Below are 11,465 nucleotides of genomic sequence, written 5' to 3'. Positions count from 1 at the left end.
TAGTTTACAATTTACTACATATTAGTTATTTTACAATGTCTACTATAAAATACGCTCTACTTTTGTTTTATATATACTAATATATAAAGTAGCAATCAATATATGGTCATAACAATAATCAGATAGAAATAAAATTTTTTTCAGTTTCTGAATTTAAACTCCCTAGACAGAAAAACATAATCTCTAGGTAAACAGATGTGAAAAGAAGACACGCGATGGAAAGCGTAAATATTTACATTTCTTGAGTGTTTGTGAGAGTAATTTTTATTTATAATCATGATAGACGGAAACATTTCCATGGAGGAGGATACAGAATTACGAGATTTGGTGGTACAAACACTTGAAAACAATGGTGTTCTTGCAAAAGTCCGGGTATGATAAAAATTTTTTTAAGAACAATATTTTTTTTATAGGTTATGTAGATCACATCAAAGAACTTTCTCCCATCAAAATTATATTTTTTGTCGTAGTATTGATTTAATAATTTTTTATAATGTTTATAGGCGGAACTCAGGGCAAGTGTTTTCTTAGCTCTAGAAGAACAAGAATCTGTAATGGTATGTTCTACAGTAGATAAATGCAAACAATTTTTTTTATATATTCATGCACAAAAGTTGTTCTTTTACATCATTTTAAATCATAGCTGGTAATAATAAAATGTACAAAATAACAAAAGTAAATAACAAACTTGAATTAATAAGAGTTGCAATTAAATTTCAAAATTATATATTTGTCAAAATCAACAAAATTATTTTGGATTAATTAATTTTGATCATATGTCCATCAGTAACAGTAGATAGAAGAATGTATTTTGTTGCTCCAGCACTACAGCATCTGTGTGTTTGCATAGTTTATCATAGTTTATTTTTACATTATTTAAATAAATGTTCATTCCTATATAGATTTATAAATAGTAAATATACATTTGATACATATTAAAGTAAAAGACAACATCAGACAATGTTATAATTATAGTTTTCATCACGTAAATTAAATATTTCAGAATCCTGAACCACTTCTCAATAAAACTGTAAAACAGTACCTGGCTAATTCAGAGGGAAAATTATTGTTTTCCTTGGTTAGGGAGTTCCTAGAGTATTTTGGTCTTGATTATACAATATCTGTATATGATCCAGAAACTTATTTTGGAAAAGAATATAATTATGTTGGAAGAAATAAATTATGTGAAGAATTAGGTATTGAATCCAATGAGCCATTGCTTGGAGAAATTTTAAAAAATAGCATGAACAGTGCCTTTAATAACACACAGAAGGTATGTAGGTTAAGATTGTAAGATAAAATATTATAAATATATAAAAGATAAAATATTATAAATATTTTAAAAAATTAATTACTCAGAAATAAAACTGTTACAATTACGAATATTTTTATAGAATGAAACTGACAACAAATTTAGTACAACCGAAACTACAACAAATATTGCTAATGCCACATTTGAAATTTCCATTCCAAAAGTATTAAATAATGAAACTGCATCATTGTCAAATGATAATGATGTATCGGATAAATTAGAAAGCATTTCACAGCAAAGTCCAAAACTTCCAATAAATGTGACAATAACTGATAAGAAAAATAAAGAAACATCTGTTCATGTTTCAATAGATGATTTAAAGTGTGAGATGCAAAATGATTCTCTCAGGAATAGTACAACTTCTGAATACAATGAAAAGAACGATGGAATTGATAGCAAAGGGAACAATAGTATGAATTTTGATACACTCCCTACAAGTCCAAATGGCACAAGTACAGTGATGAATCATACAACAAAGGAGACTGAGATAGATACACTCATTCAAACAAGTTTACTAAATAAAACCGAGCCTTTAATTAAGTTTGATGAATCTATAGTTACTGAAATGCAAACAAATCAAAATGAAGATATAAGTAAGCAAAATAATATAAATAGTTTGGAATTACAAATAGTAAATAATATACAAAACAGAAAACCAGTTAATACTGGAAACAGTTTTGGAAAAACTGTATACTTCGAAGAAATTATTGTTGACGGAAAAAGAGAAAATATTAATGATATACGTAATACTGATACCTTTTTACAAGATTTACCATCTTTAGATAAAAAATCACATTCTATACTTAGCGATCTCCCACCATTAAATAGTAAAAAAACTAATATTAATGATTTGAAGGAATTAATGGATATTGGGCTTGGTATGTTATTGCATATCTTTGGAACATATTTTTGATAATCTTTGTATCATAAACATAATATTTTCAGGAACTGATGGTATAGATAATTATGAAGAAGATTTTGTTTCATCTGCGTCTGGTAGTGCTTATGATCAAAGTCCTTCAAAGGATCCTGAAAAATCAAATAGTCCAATAAAATTACAAACGAAAAAACAAGATAAAATTCACAGTACTAATAGCGAGGACATAAGTGAAGAAATTGAAGATATAAATGATATACTAAGCAGCACATCATGTGTAAGTAAATTTTATATGAATTTAGATGCATTTTTTGATACATAATTTTCCATATAAAGATGGTTATATATATATATATTTTTTTTTTTGAGTATTGCATGTATAATTCCATTTTAGCTTGAAGATATAAACATGGATAAAAACATGTCAAATTTTGCAACGGGTATTACAGCAAATTGTGCAAAGGAACTGTAATTCATAAATTGCACTAGTGAATTACTGTAAGAACTAAAATGTTATTTCATTTAGAGCATTGATATTCAATATCCTCCTATGTCAGGGCATCAAGTATATTAATGCAAATTGCTATGAATTCATGAATTTGCAAAATTATTTTGGTTTCTAACATGGCACTGCCGTTTGTGGCTCAATACTTATAAGTTCCCTACAAAAAAACGTAGAAGGGAAATGTCTGAATATATATCTATAAATGTTATATTTTCACTACTTTATAAGAACTTTTTGTCAAAAATGTATTTTTATAAATCATGAATTTCATTTTAACAGTATTTAAGAAAAATAATTTTTAAACAAAAAATATTCTACAAAGGATATTATATTGGTTATGACATGAGAAAACTCAACTTTTTATAAAAATATTACACAAATTTTATTAAAAAAGATGAGATGTTATAAACTGATAAACTGCCATTACTCTCTGCTATTATTGTAATAAAGTGTTAAATTATATTTTTAGTAATTGAGAATATTAAAAATAAGGATCATATAAAAGTTCCATTAAAAATTTTTTATAAAATACACGTTGTAAACATATTTATAATTTTATAATGTAATAAGAAGTAGTTACTTAAAAATTCAAAAATTAAGTTGATATCAAAAACAAAGAAACACTATTTAATTAAAGTGAATATACTATTAAATCATCTTTTTAAGTTATGATACATTATTAACTAAATTAAAAGAGTAATATTAAAACTCTTGCTTGTAAGCTTTCAGACAAACTGCCTTCTACGTTATTCTGTAAATATGTCTAGTATTATTACTTATAAAGCCAATTATCTCAATGTTAAAATATCTTAAAAAAGTGAAAAGTAATCAGTTACATTAATGGTTGTTGAATACTTAGTTATATCTTTCTGAAAAAATTTTGTAGCAATTTTGTTATGTTTATCAAAATAATTCCTGTGTCTGATTTTATGACTGAAGTATCATTACCTCATTTAACTAAAGTTACTGGTATAGTATTGATAGCAATATCAGTAAATCATCCGTCTAAAAATGGATTGCCTAAAAAATATATAAAATTATTTTTCTTCAAAGATAATGGTGCTAAATGCATAAAACGAAAAGTATTTATAAAAGTTGAAGTTGATATTCAATGAAAGATTAGGTGCTTATATGTTTTCTTGCATCCATGAATCGTAATATTTAAATAACTAATGAGAGCTTTAGACTAAGTAATTCAATTTTTGGGCAATCCAATACCTTGATAAACATATTGTTATAAATATACTATGCCCCAAATAAGATGCAATAACTAAGTACAATTCATAATGGATCAACTGGATGCTTGACAAATCAAAATCTGTTTGTACAGCCTGCTTCCTTCACAAAACTTTGAGTAGCACACAATTACTGTAATGTCATCAATAGTAAATATTGTAAATGATTCAAACAAAGAGATTTCATAGTTGATTAATACGCCTTAAAATTTTAATTGTATAACAAGAGTTTATTTATAATAATATTATAATTATGTCATTAACTTATTCTACATACCACATAACTCTAGTTCTACATAACTAGAAAATTGCTGTTCTTCTTATAAAAATATCTAAGATATACACATAAATAAACATATTATTTTTAGTAAAACAAAATACTGTTATAACATATTTTATTTTTCATCTTTTTTTTATAACACATATTAAAAAATAAGTTGTTTATTTAGAAATTATACCATTAATCATATAAATCATTTGAATGAAGTAAAATCTTTACTTTTACAGTATTAAGTATAATGAAATCCCTTAGTTTGAATCAGCTTTTATTTCTATGTATATATTAAAGCAGGTGTGTTCCTGACCAATCAACGTGGTTACATTTTAATATTGATATAACATATAATTTTATAAAAACAATTTCAGGATGATACTGAACATTCCTACACTTTATAGAATGTAAAATATAGATACATTCCATTGTTATTAAGATTATTGCACTTTTGTTGTATTGTTAGCATTAGTAAAGAAATTTACATAAGTATTTTTCACCATAAATTATAAGAGAGAAGAAGGGAGAGAGTAATTTAAGAAATGTTTCACAACTTATCACAGTATATCGACAAATTTTATTTCACATTCTGATGAAACTAGAAAGTGTTTTTGTGTAAGCATTTCTATTGCAGGGTACACAAACATTTTTATATTTATGTAGTTTTGGAAATGATTTCAATTAATCCTAAGCTGATTAATATGAAATCTCGCATTTCATATGCGTTTTGGTATATATGGAAGTCTTGTTATACATATATAAATATATATATATAGGATGAATTAATAAGAATTCTTACCTGAAATGTCTCATTATTATTAAAGGATGTCTCATATGAAATGCATAGTAGAGTCAAAGGGTGCCATTCAATTAATGTATTTTAACTTCCTTATACCCCCTCAAAGGCAATGTATTTCGTATGAAATACTTTTTAATCAAATCAATGGACAACAGGATATTTCAGATAACAATTTTCATTCGTTCACTCTATATATAAATACTTCTTTCTTTTTCCCTTTGGAAAATTCATAAGATGAATACATAATCTTTTATTTTCTATACCAAACATATAAATAAGTACAGTATAAAAGAGGTTGAAAAGATATATTTTTTAAAATTAGAAGAAATATTAATGAATTTCTTTTTTATACACATATATATCTACACCTATATACACATATCTTTGCAGCTGTTTTTTGATAACAAAAAGATATGTATAACTAATAACATCGATTTGTTATGTTACAAACTGTCTGTATTGATCTGTATATATGATAATGGCATATAATGCACTGGTATGCAAATTAATTATAGATTTTGCAAACATTGATATGAAATAGTTGTAATTATTGTTATTTACTAATTTATATTATCAAATTGAACAGATGAAGTATTAATAAACCACTCACAATATTTTTTCATACAGTTCTAGAGATTTATTTTTGTAACCACGTTGAAGTATTGGTAGCTATATTGTGCCTTTTAGTGTGTATGAATAAGAAACAATGCAAATACATACTATGGAATTGCGGGATTTACAAAATACCTAAGTTACTTATTTATGATTTTGAAGTACGATGTAACAATATTCATGTATATGTTATTTATTTTATAAAGATTTTTCTCTTTTGCAATTGCTGTGTATTTTACACCTTATAATCAATCCTAGCTTATATTTCATCAAACTTATTTAACAAAATTTTATATTTTTAAGCATTTGTTAATTTTTCTGTAATTCCGGGAGAGATTATCTACAGATATATTAAAAGATATACGAAAGATGGGAAAAAAGTACATTAAATAAGTGAGACGCAAATTATAAATTTATGCACCTCTATTTATTTGTTAATGCTTTAGAAATACAGGTGGCAATGTAATGTAACTGTGTAATATTAAAATTTGGTTTCTAACTTTTAAAATGTTACAAATGTAAAAATCTATTCTGTCTTGAAACTTAATCAGAAGTAATAACATTATATACAAAATTATTCAATATTTATAAATGACATAGATTTGCTAATAAATATACATAATAATTACAGTTATAATATTTCCTAAACAATATTTGGAAAATAGTTGGTATACAATTACACAATATACAACCAGAAACAATTTATTTAACAATTTGTACTGTTACATTCTGTCATGCTCTCTCTGTATTCGAGCACTGTATGTTTTTGATACAAGATGAAATGCATCCATATATCGATCCATACACATTGCTACACATTTCTGTAAGTAAATTAAAATTACTTACATTGTTATATTAATATTAATGAAAATGTGCACTTACACAAATATATTTTAATATATTTTATATTCTATGAGGTCTTACAACAATTTTTATTCTTATATTTTATCTTTGTTTACATTTATACATAGTATAATTCAATATGTTTAATATAATTTCCACAAACTGTTTATATAAATATTCACAATATTTATATAACATCATTAAATAGTTTTTTTATTATTCGTATTTAATAAAATATTTGCTATATCTTTTCTACGTTTGCTTAAATAATATTTACTTAATAGTGATATAAAAAATATTATATTTAAATTTATTTTATACTTTTAAGGCTTCGAACACGATAGGTTACATTTTATACTAAGGTTACGTTCTACAAACAAAAGAGGTTACCTGTTCGGTATTATCCAGAGAAGTACCGGGCCTAATCACGCATTTTTTAAAGCATTTCTCTGACATTTTCTGAAAATACGAAACCAGGTGATATATATTATTCATTCATTTTAAATTTGTAAATGTATTTCTACAATCGTACCGAAAGCATTTCTTGTGCATTTGCAACGGCAACTTCTTGTTTAATTTGTTGCATAAGATCACTCTTTTCTTTATCAGTCAGGGATTCAGATGTAAGTGAATTCATATTTACAGTAAAATATTAAGTGCTTCTTCAATGTAATAATAGCAAAATCAAAAACCACTTTGCTCCCGTTTGTTAAATCCAAACTACCATGTTCTTACCGGTTCGATCGATAAACCGGAAGCACGTGAAACTGCATCTTAAAAGGCCGTTTACAAATTTACGATTCTGAAATGAACGAATTAATGTTTGTAATGTATTTGTATATATATTATATATATTATATATTGTCATTATATATAGTATATATATTTGTATATATATTTATATATATATTATATTAAAACATATTTAATTATTATGCATTCATTAATGTTTTTTTATCTTTATGCATATCTACTATAATCGCGGTGTTACGAAACTATTAGGATGAATTCTAATTTAAATGTTATCTTCATTTCAAAGAATTGGAACACATGAACTGTATACACTAGAGATTAGTAAGGACATCGCCGATGAGCATAGAAGAAATTGAGTCAAAAGTATGCTCCATGAATTACCGTCCCTAGCGATCAAACGGCCAAAATATATGCATGTTTCTTTTTCCGGTTCTTTCGATGGGAAAAACGTGCGTAATGTGTACTTACGTACATGGCATGGAAATGCATGACAATGGAAAGCAGAGTGTATGATCTAGGTATAATTCGTGGTGAGATTGGCAGTACTGTTTTTAAGTCAATTAACGGGTGCATCAACCTGAATTGAATAGAAAATTGGAACAGTACAAAATGCTGTCTAGTAAAGTATATATATTGTTTAAAAAATATATCAGTAAACATGATACAATGTATAGTTTGTAATGGTGTACTTTTAAAATTCCTGTTATTACTTTATAATTCTACATATCATTCTGTCCAAGATGGAAAACGATATTAATAAAAATGAACGATTGAAACTACATGTTGAAAGCCGGAACAACGTTATTTCTGAATTACAATGTGCATATGCGAAATATTCGTACCGTAACTCATGCGAATTAGGTTGTTTGATAATTGTTATCTTCATTCAATAATTATTTAATATAATTCATCTTTATGCTAGTAAATTTGATAATTACCTAATAATAATTATTGAATAATTATGTTCAACGCAATTAATAAAATATTAATAAACTTTTTTATAAATAATTATTGATGCACAGGAAATTTTACAAGTAGTTTATCAGAAACAGATGGAAAATTGTATTCTTCTATCGTCGAGGATCTTTTAATAGAAATGAATGGAAGGGAATTAAAAAAATTTAGTGATAGTAATAATACAAGCTGTTGTCGGTGTAAACATTTGTTGAATATTCCTCGAGATCTTATTCAAACTTCTGAGAAGATATCGGATTATACGGGAGAATGTGTGGATGATTTAAATTTTGTGCAAAGTATGGTCTGGTTAAAGTCAGCCACAATGTTTATGAAAACTATTTCCGTCGAGCAATTTCATTCGGTATTTTATAAACAATGGAAGAACACAGGTAATGATACAAGAACTCGATATTTAATACTTTTAACAGATATCTTTTTTAATATATTAAATTATTTCATTTATTTAATTATTTAGTTCGAAGTAGTCAAATTTCAAATAACTTCATGTGAATTTATATCTTCAAACGGATAGTTAATATGTTGTAGTAAAATAATAAAAATAAAATTCCTATTTAAGGGTATACTACATTTTTTCTAGGAAAGGATTTTAATCTTTATAGTCAAAACTTAATGTCTGATATTGAAGAGGACGATTATAAAAATTTGAGCAATTCATTAAATGATGATCAACAGAATGATACGAATTTCGACGTTGATTCAGAGTATATTAGTAATACTGATCCGTCACGTGATGTACACAATGAAAAACATAACACATTGCAACCTTATCACCAACAAATAAATCAAGAAACTGGAATTTTCACCGAAAAAGGAGTCAGCCCTTCCGTTTTTACTTCTTCTCAAAGTCTTGATAGATTCTTCAATGTACAACCTTGCATGCATCAAGATATTACTATGAAAAATTATATCATTCAAGATTCAGACGAAGAGTGCTCTTCTGTTTCTGACATAATTAAAGATTCTCTGGAGAGTCAAAATACTAATAACATAGTACGAAACGAGAAAGATAAAAAATTACTCGAAGGAAGCGATTTTATCAAGGAAAAATCGGCAGAATTATTTTCCGAGGACAGCGATGTTTTAACGAGAACTTTATTCGGAACGAGAGATGATCTAACTGTTGCTTCAGACGATAACGATTTTTCAGACATTATTTTATCTAACAAAAATTATTCATCATATAAACAGAATTGTAGTCAGTTAAGAGAACAATTAATTTCAAAATCGAATAAGCAGATAGCGAAACCATTGACACAAACTTGTGATTCGAATTTCTTCAATGAAAGTCCTATAATTTCACCGAATCGGATTAATAATGCATGCTCGCTTCAAGAAGACAGCGCTTACGATACTTATCAGTTAAGCGCAGAATGGTTACCAACGACGAATTGCATTTATAATGAAGATATTAGTATCTCGCCTAGTCAAAAAATTGCTAATATTACTCCTTATGAAAAAAAAGATATCGTGAATTACACGCATGATCTGGAGTCTCTTACCATAGATATGACAGAGAAAAATTGGACTTCCAAACAAAATTTATCTTGTTCACAACAAGAAAACGATAAAAACATAAACAATAACGGTGAAGAATCGTGCGTGCAAAATAGACAAAGATATAAAAATTTGATCGAAGATGCAGAATACGAAAGAAGTAGCAGCAAGAGAAAGAAACTAAAATCTGTCCATGAAACGACTGTATCTGAGGTTAACAAAAAAGAAGAGAAGAAAATTTCTTCGAAATGGTTGAAATTTACGCTTGATACTCTAAATGTGGACGACATTGCTTTTAAGTCGATAAAGGCGATTCTTATGGTTCTCCAAAATGAGAAAATAGCGAAACAATATATGAGAAAAAGATGTTGGAAAGATACTTTAGAAGAACAGGCTGTAAACGCGATATTGGATTACTGTGACGTTTCTGAAGCTGAAAATAAAACTAATGAGTATACGCAAGAAATTGTGCAGGTAGTGACTGATATCCTGGATAAGAGTATAGGAACTAGTGAGTTTAACAAGGTAAATTATAATATATATAATTTCTATTATGGATACAATACATAAAATTAGCTATATTTATTAACTTTTAATAATAATTTTTAATGCGCTATTGATAATGTTAAATTGAATACTATAGCGCGTATTGCATAAGACATGTTAGATATACTTGTAAGTACAATATATGCACAGACATTTAAGGAATAGAATATGTCAATTCCTTGTCGTTAGAGATAAGAGGAGAAGTAAAAATTGAACATAAAAGTTATAGTCATAATAAATGGATAAAGTTATTAGTCATAATACAAGGAAATTATGATAGTAACTTTTAAAAAATGCATTGTTTTAAAATACAAAACATATCTTTACACTTTGTTAGAATTAGAGATATTCCTAAAAAATTTTTAAATATTTATATGGTAATATTTAGACACTAAATTATTCTCTTATTTAATGTCATATTTTTTTTATTTAGGTTACAATACTAACTCATCAGATCTCCATTATTTTACAATTATGCAGTTCTATGAAAGTTTGTGTCGAAATAATAAATTACTTAACTGCAAAACTAAAATCTTATGGAAATATTTTAATCTCTCTGATAAATAACAAAAAGGCCGATGTACATAGTGTAATAAATCAATTACATATTATCTTTTATACTTTAAATTTTTGCTTACAAAAATATCGAGCAGTTTTCTGTAATAAAGAAAATAATCAACTTGAAAAAGAAGAAGTAATACCACCTGTCGTCGATTTATGGAAAAAACAATTGAATTTCGAAGGTATAATAGTAAAGGATAGTATACAGACAAGGGAACGAAGGTGGTTAATGATTTTGGATGATTTTGCAGTAATTGCTATGGAAAATTTTGTTCAATTTGCAAAAAAAGCGCGAAAATTAGTCAATTTATTGACGTATGAATAAATGATTTCGTTTTAAGTGCACCATTTTAAACGTAATTTTAGTATATTGAGATATATACCAGGTACTAAATATTATATTCTATATGTATATAAAAGTCTTATAATATTTTGTATATAGTAAATACATTTTAAATATTAAAGCATTTAGTATGTTCTTTATTTGATTTATACAATTTTCATTAAAATTTCACAACTATTTGTAAATTATAATATCTACGTACTCAATATATCATATTTTGTATATTCCAATTACCTATACAATGACTATATTAATATAAACTGTTATTAAAGATATTGAGATTTCAATGTTGAGAGCAAGAGATTACAAAGAGAGAGAGAGAGAGGAAGAAAGAGA

General features: G+C 26.3%; 3 protein-coding genes across 4 annotated transcripts; 2 read left to right on the top strand and 1 right to left on the bottom strand.

Annotated features, from left to right (window-relative positions):
- The first annotated feature begins 174 nt into the window (after positions 1–174).
- On the top strand, positions 175–5,834 carry LOC138180378 (putative uncharacterized protein DDB_G0285119). The gene is made up of 6 exons (XM_069114178.1): positions 175–372; positions 504–557; positions 1,004–1,273; positions 1,395–2,190; positions 2,258–2,466; positions 2,584–5,834. Exons 1-6 carry the CDS (start codon positions 277–279, stop codon positions 2,659–2,661), a joined length of 1,503 nt encoding a protein of 500 aa, XP_068970279.1. The 5' UTR covers positions 175–276; the 3' UTR covers positions 2,662–5,834.
- Positions 5,835–6,297: 463 nt separating this feature from the next.
- Positions 6,298–7,259, bottom strand: LOC138180383 (mitochondrial import inner membrane translocase subunit Tim13). The gene is made up of 3 exons (XM_069114190.1): positions 6,987–7,259; positions 6,845–6,913; positions 6,298–6,432 (listed from the first exon to the last, which is right to left on the bottom strand). Exons 1-3 carry the CDS (start codon positions 7,089–7,091, stop codon positions 6,334–6,336), a joined length of 273 nt encoding a protein of 90 aa, XP_068970291.1. The 5' UTR covers positions 7,092–7,259; the 3' UTR covers positions 6,298–6,333.
- Positions 6,791–11,447, top strand: LOC138180375 (putative autophagy-related protein 11). Of its 2 annotated transcripts, XM_069114172.1 has the most exons (5): positions 6,791–6,931; positions 7,494–7,725; positions 8,230–8,553; positions 8,763–10,204; positions 10,659–11,447. In XM_069114172.1, the coding sequence occupies exons 2-5, from the start codon at positions 7,680–7,682 to the stop codon at positions 11,109–11,111; spliced, it is 2,265 nt and encodes a 754-aa protein (XP_068970273.1). In that variant the 5' UTR covers positions 6,791–6,931; positions 7,494–7,679; the 3' UTR covers positions 11,112–11,447. The 2 variants fall into 2 exon arrangements, with proteins under 2 accessions (XP_068970273.1, XP_068970272.1); XM_069114171.1 differs by lacking the exons at positions 6,791–6,931; positions 7,494–7,725 and adding an exon at positions 7,750–8,068.
- The last annotated feature ends 18 nt before the right edge of the window (positions 11,448–11,465 follow it).

This window comes from Bombus flavifrons, chromosome 5, assembly GCF_040668555.2.
Source record: "Bombus flavifrons isolate JBK064 chromosome 5, iyBomFlav1_principal, whole genome shotgun sequence".
Lineage (NCBI taxonomy): Eukaryota > Metazoa > Arthropoda > Insecta > Hymenoptera > Apidae > Bombus > Bombus flavifrons.
The sequence above is the reverse complement of the archived record's forward strand: the minus strand, read 5'-3'. Positions and strand labels throughout refer to the sequence as shown.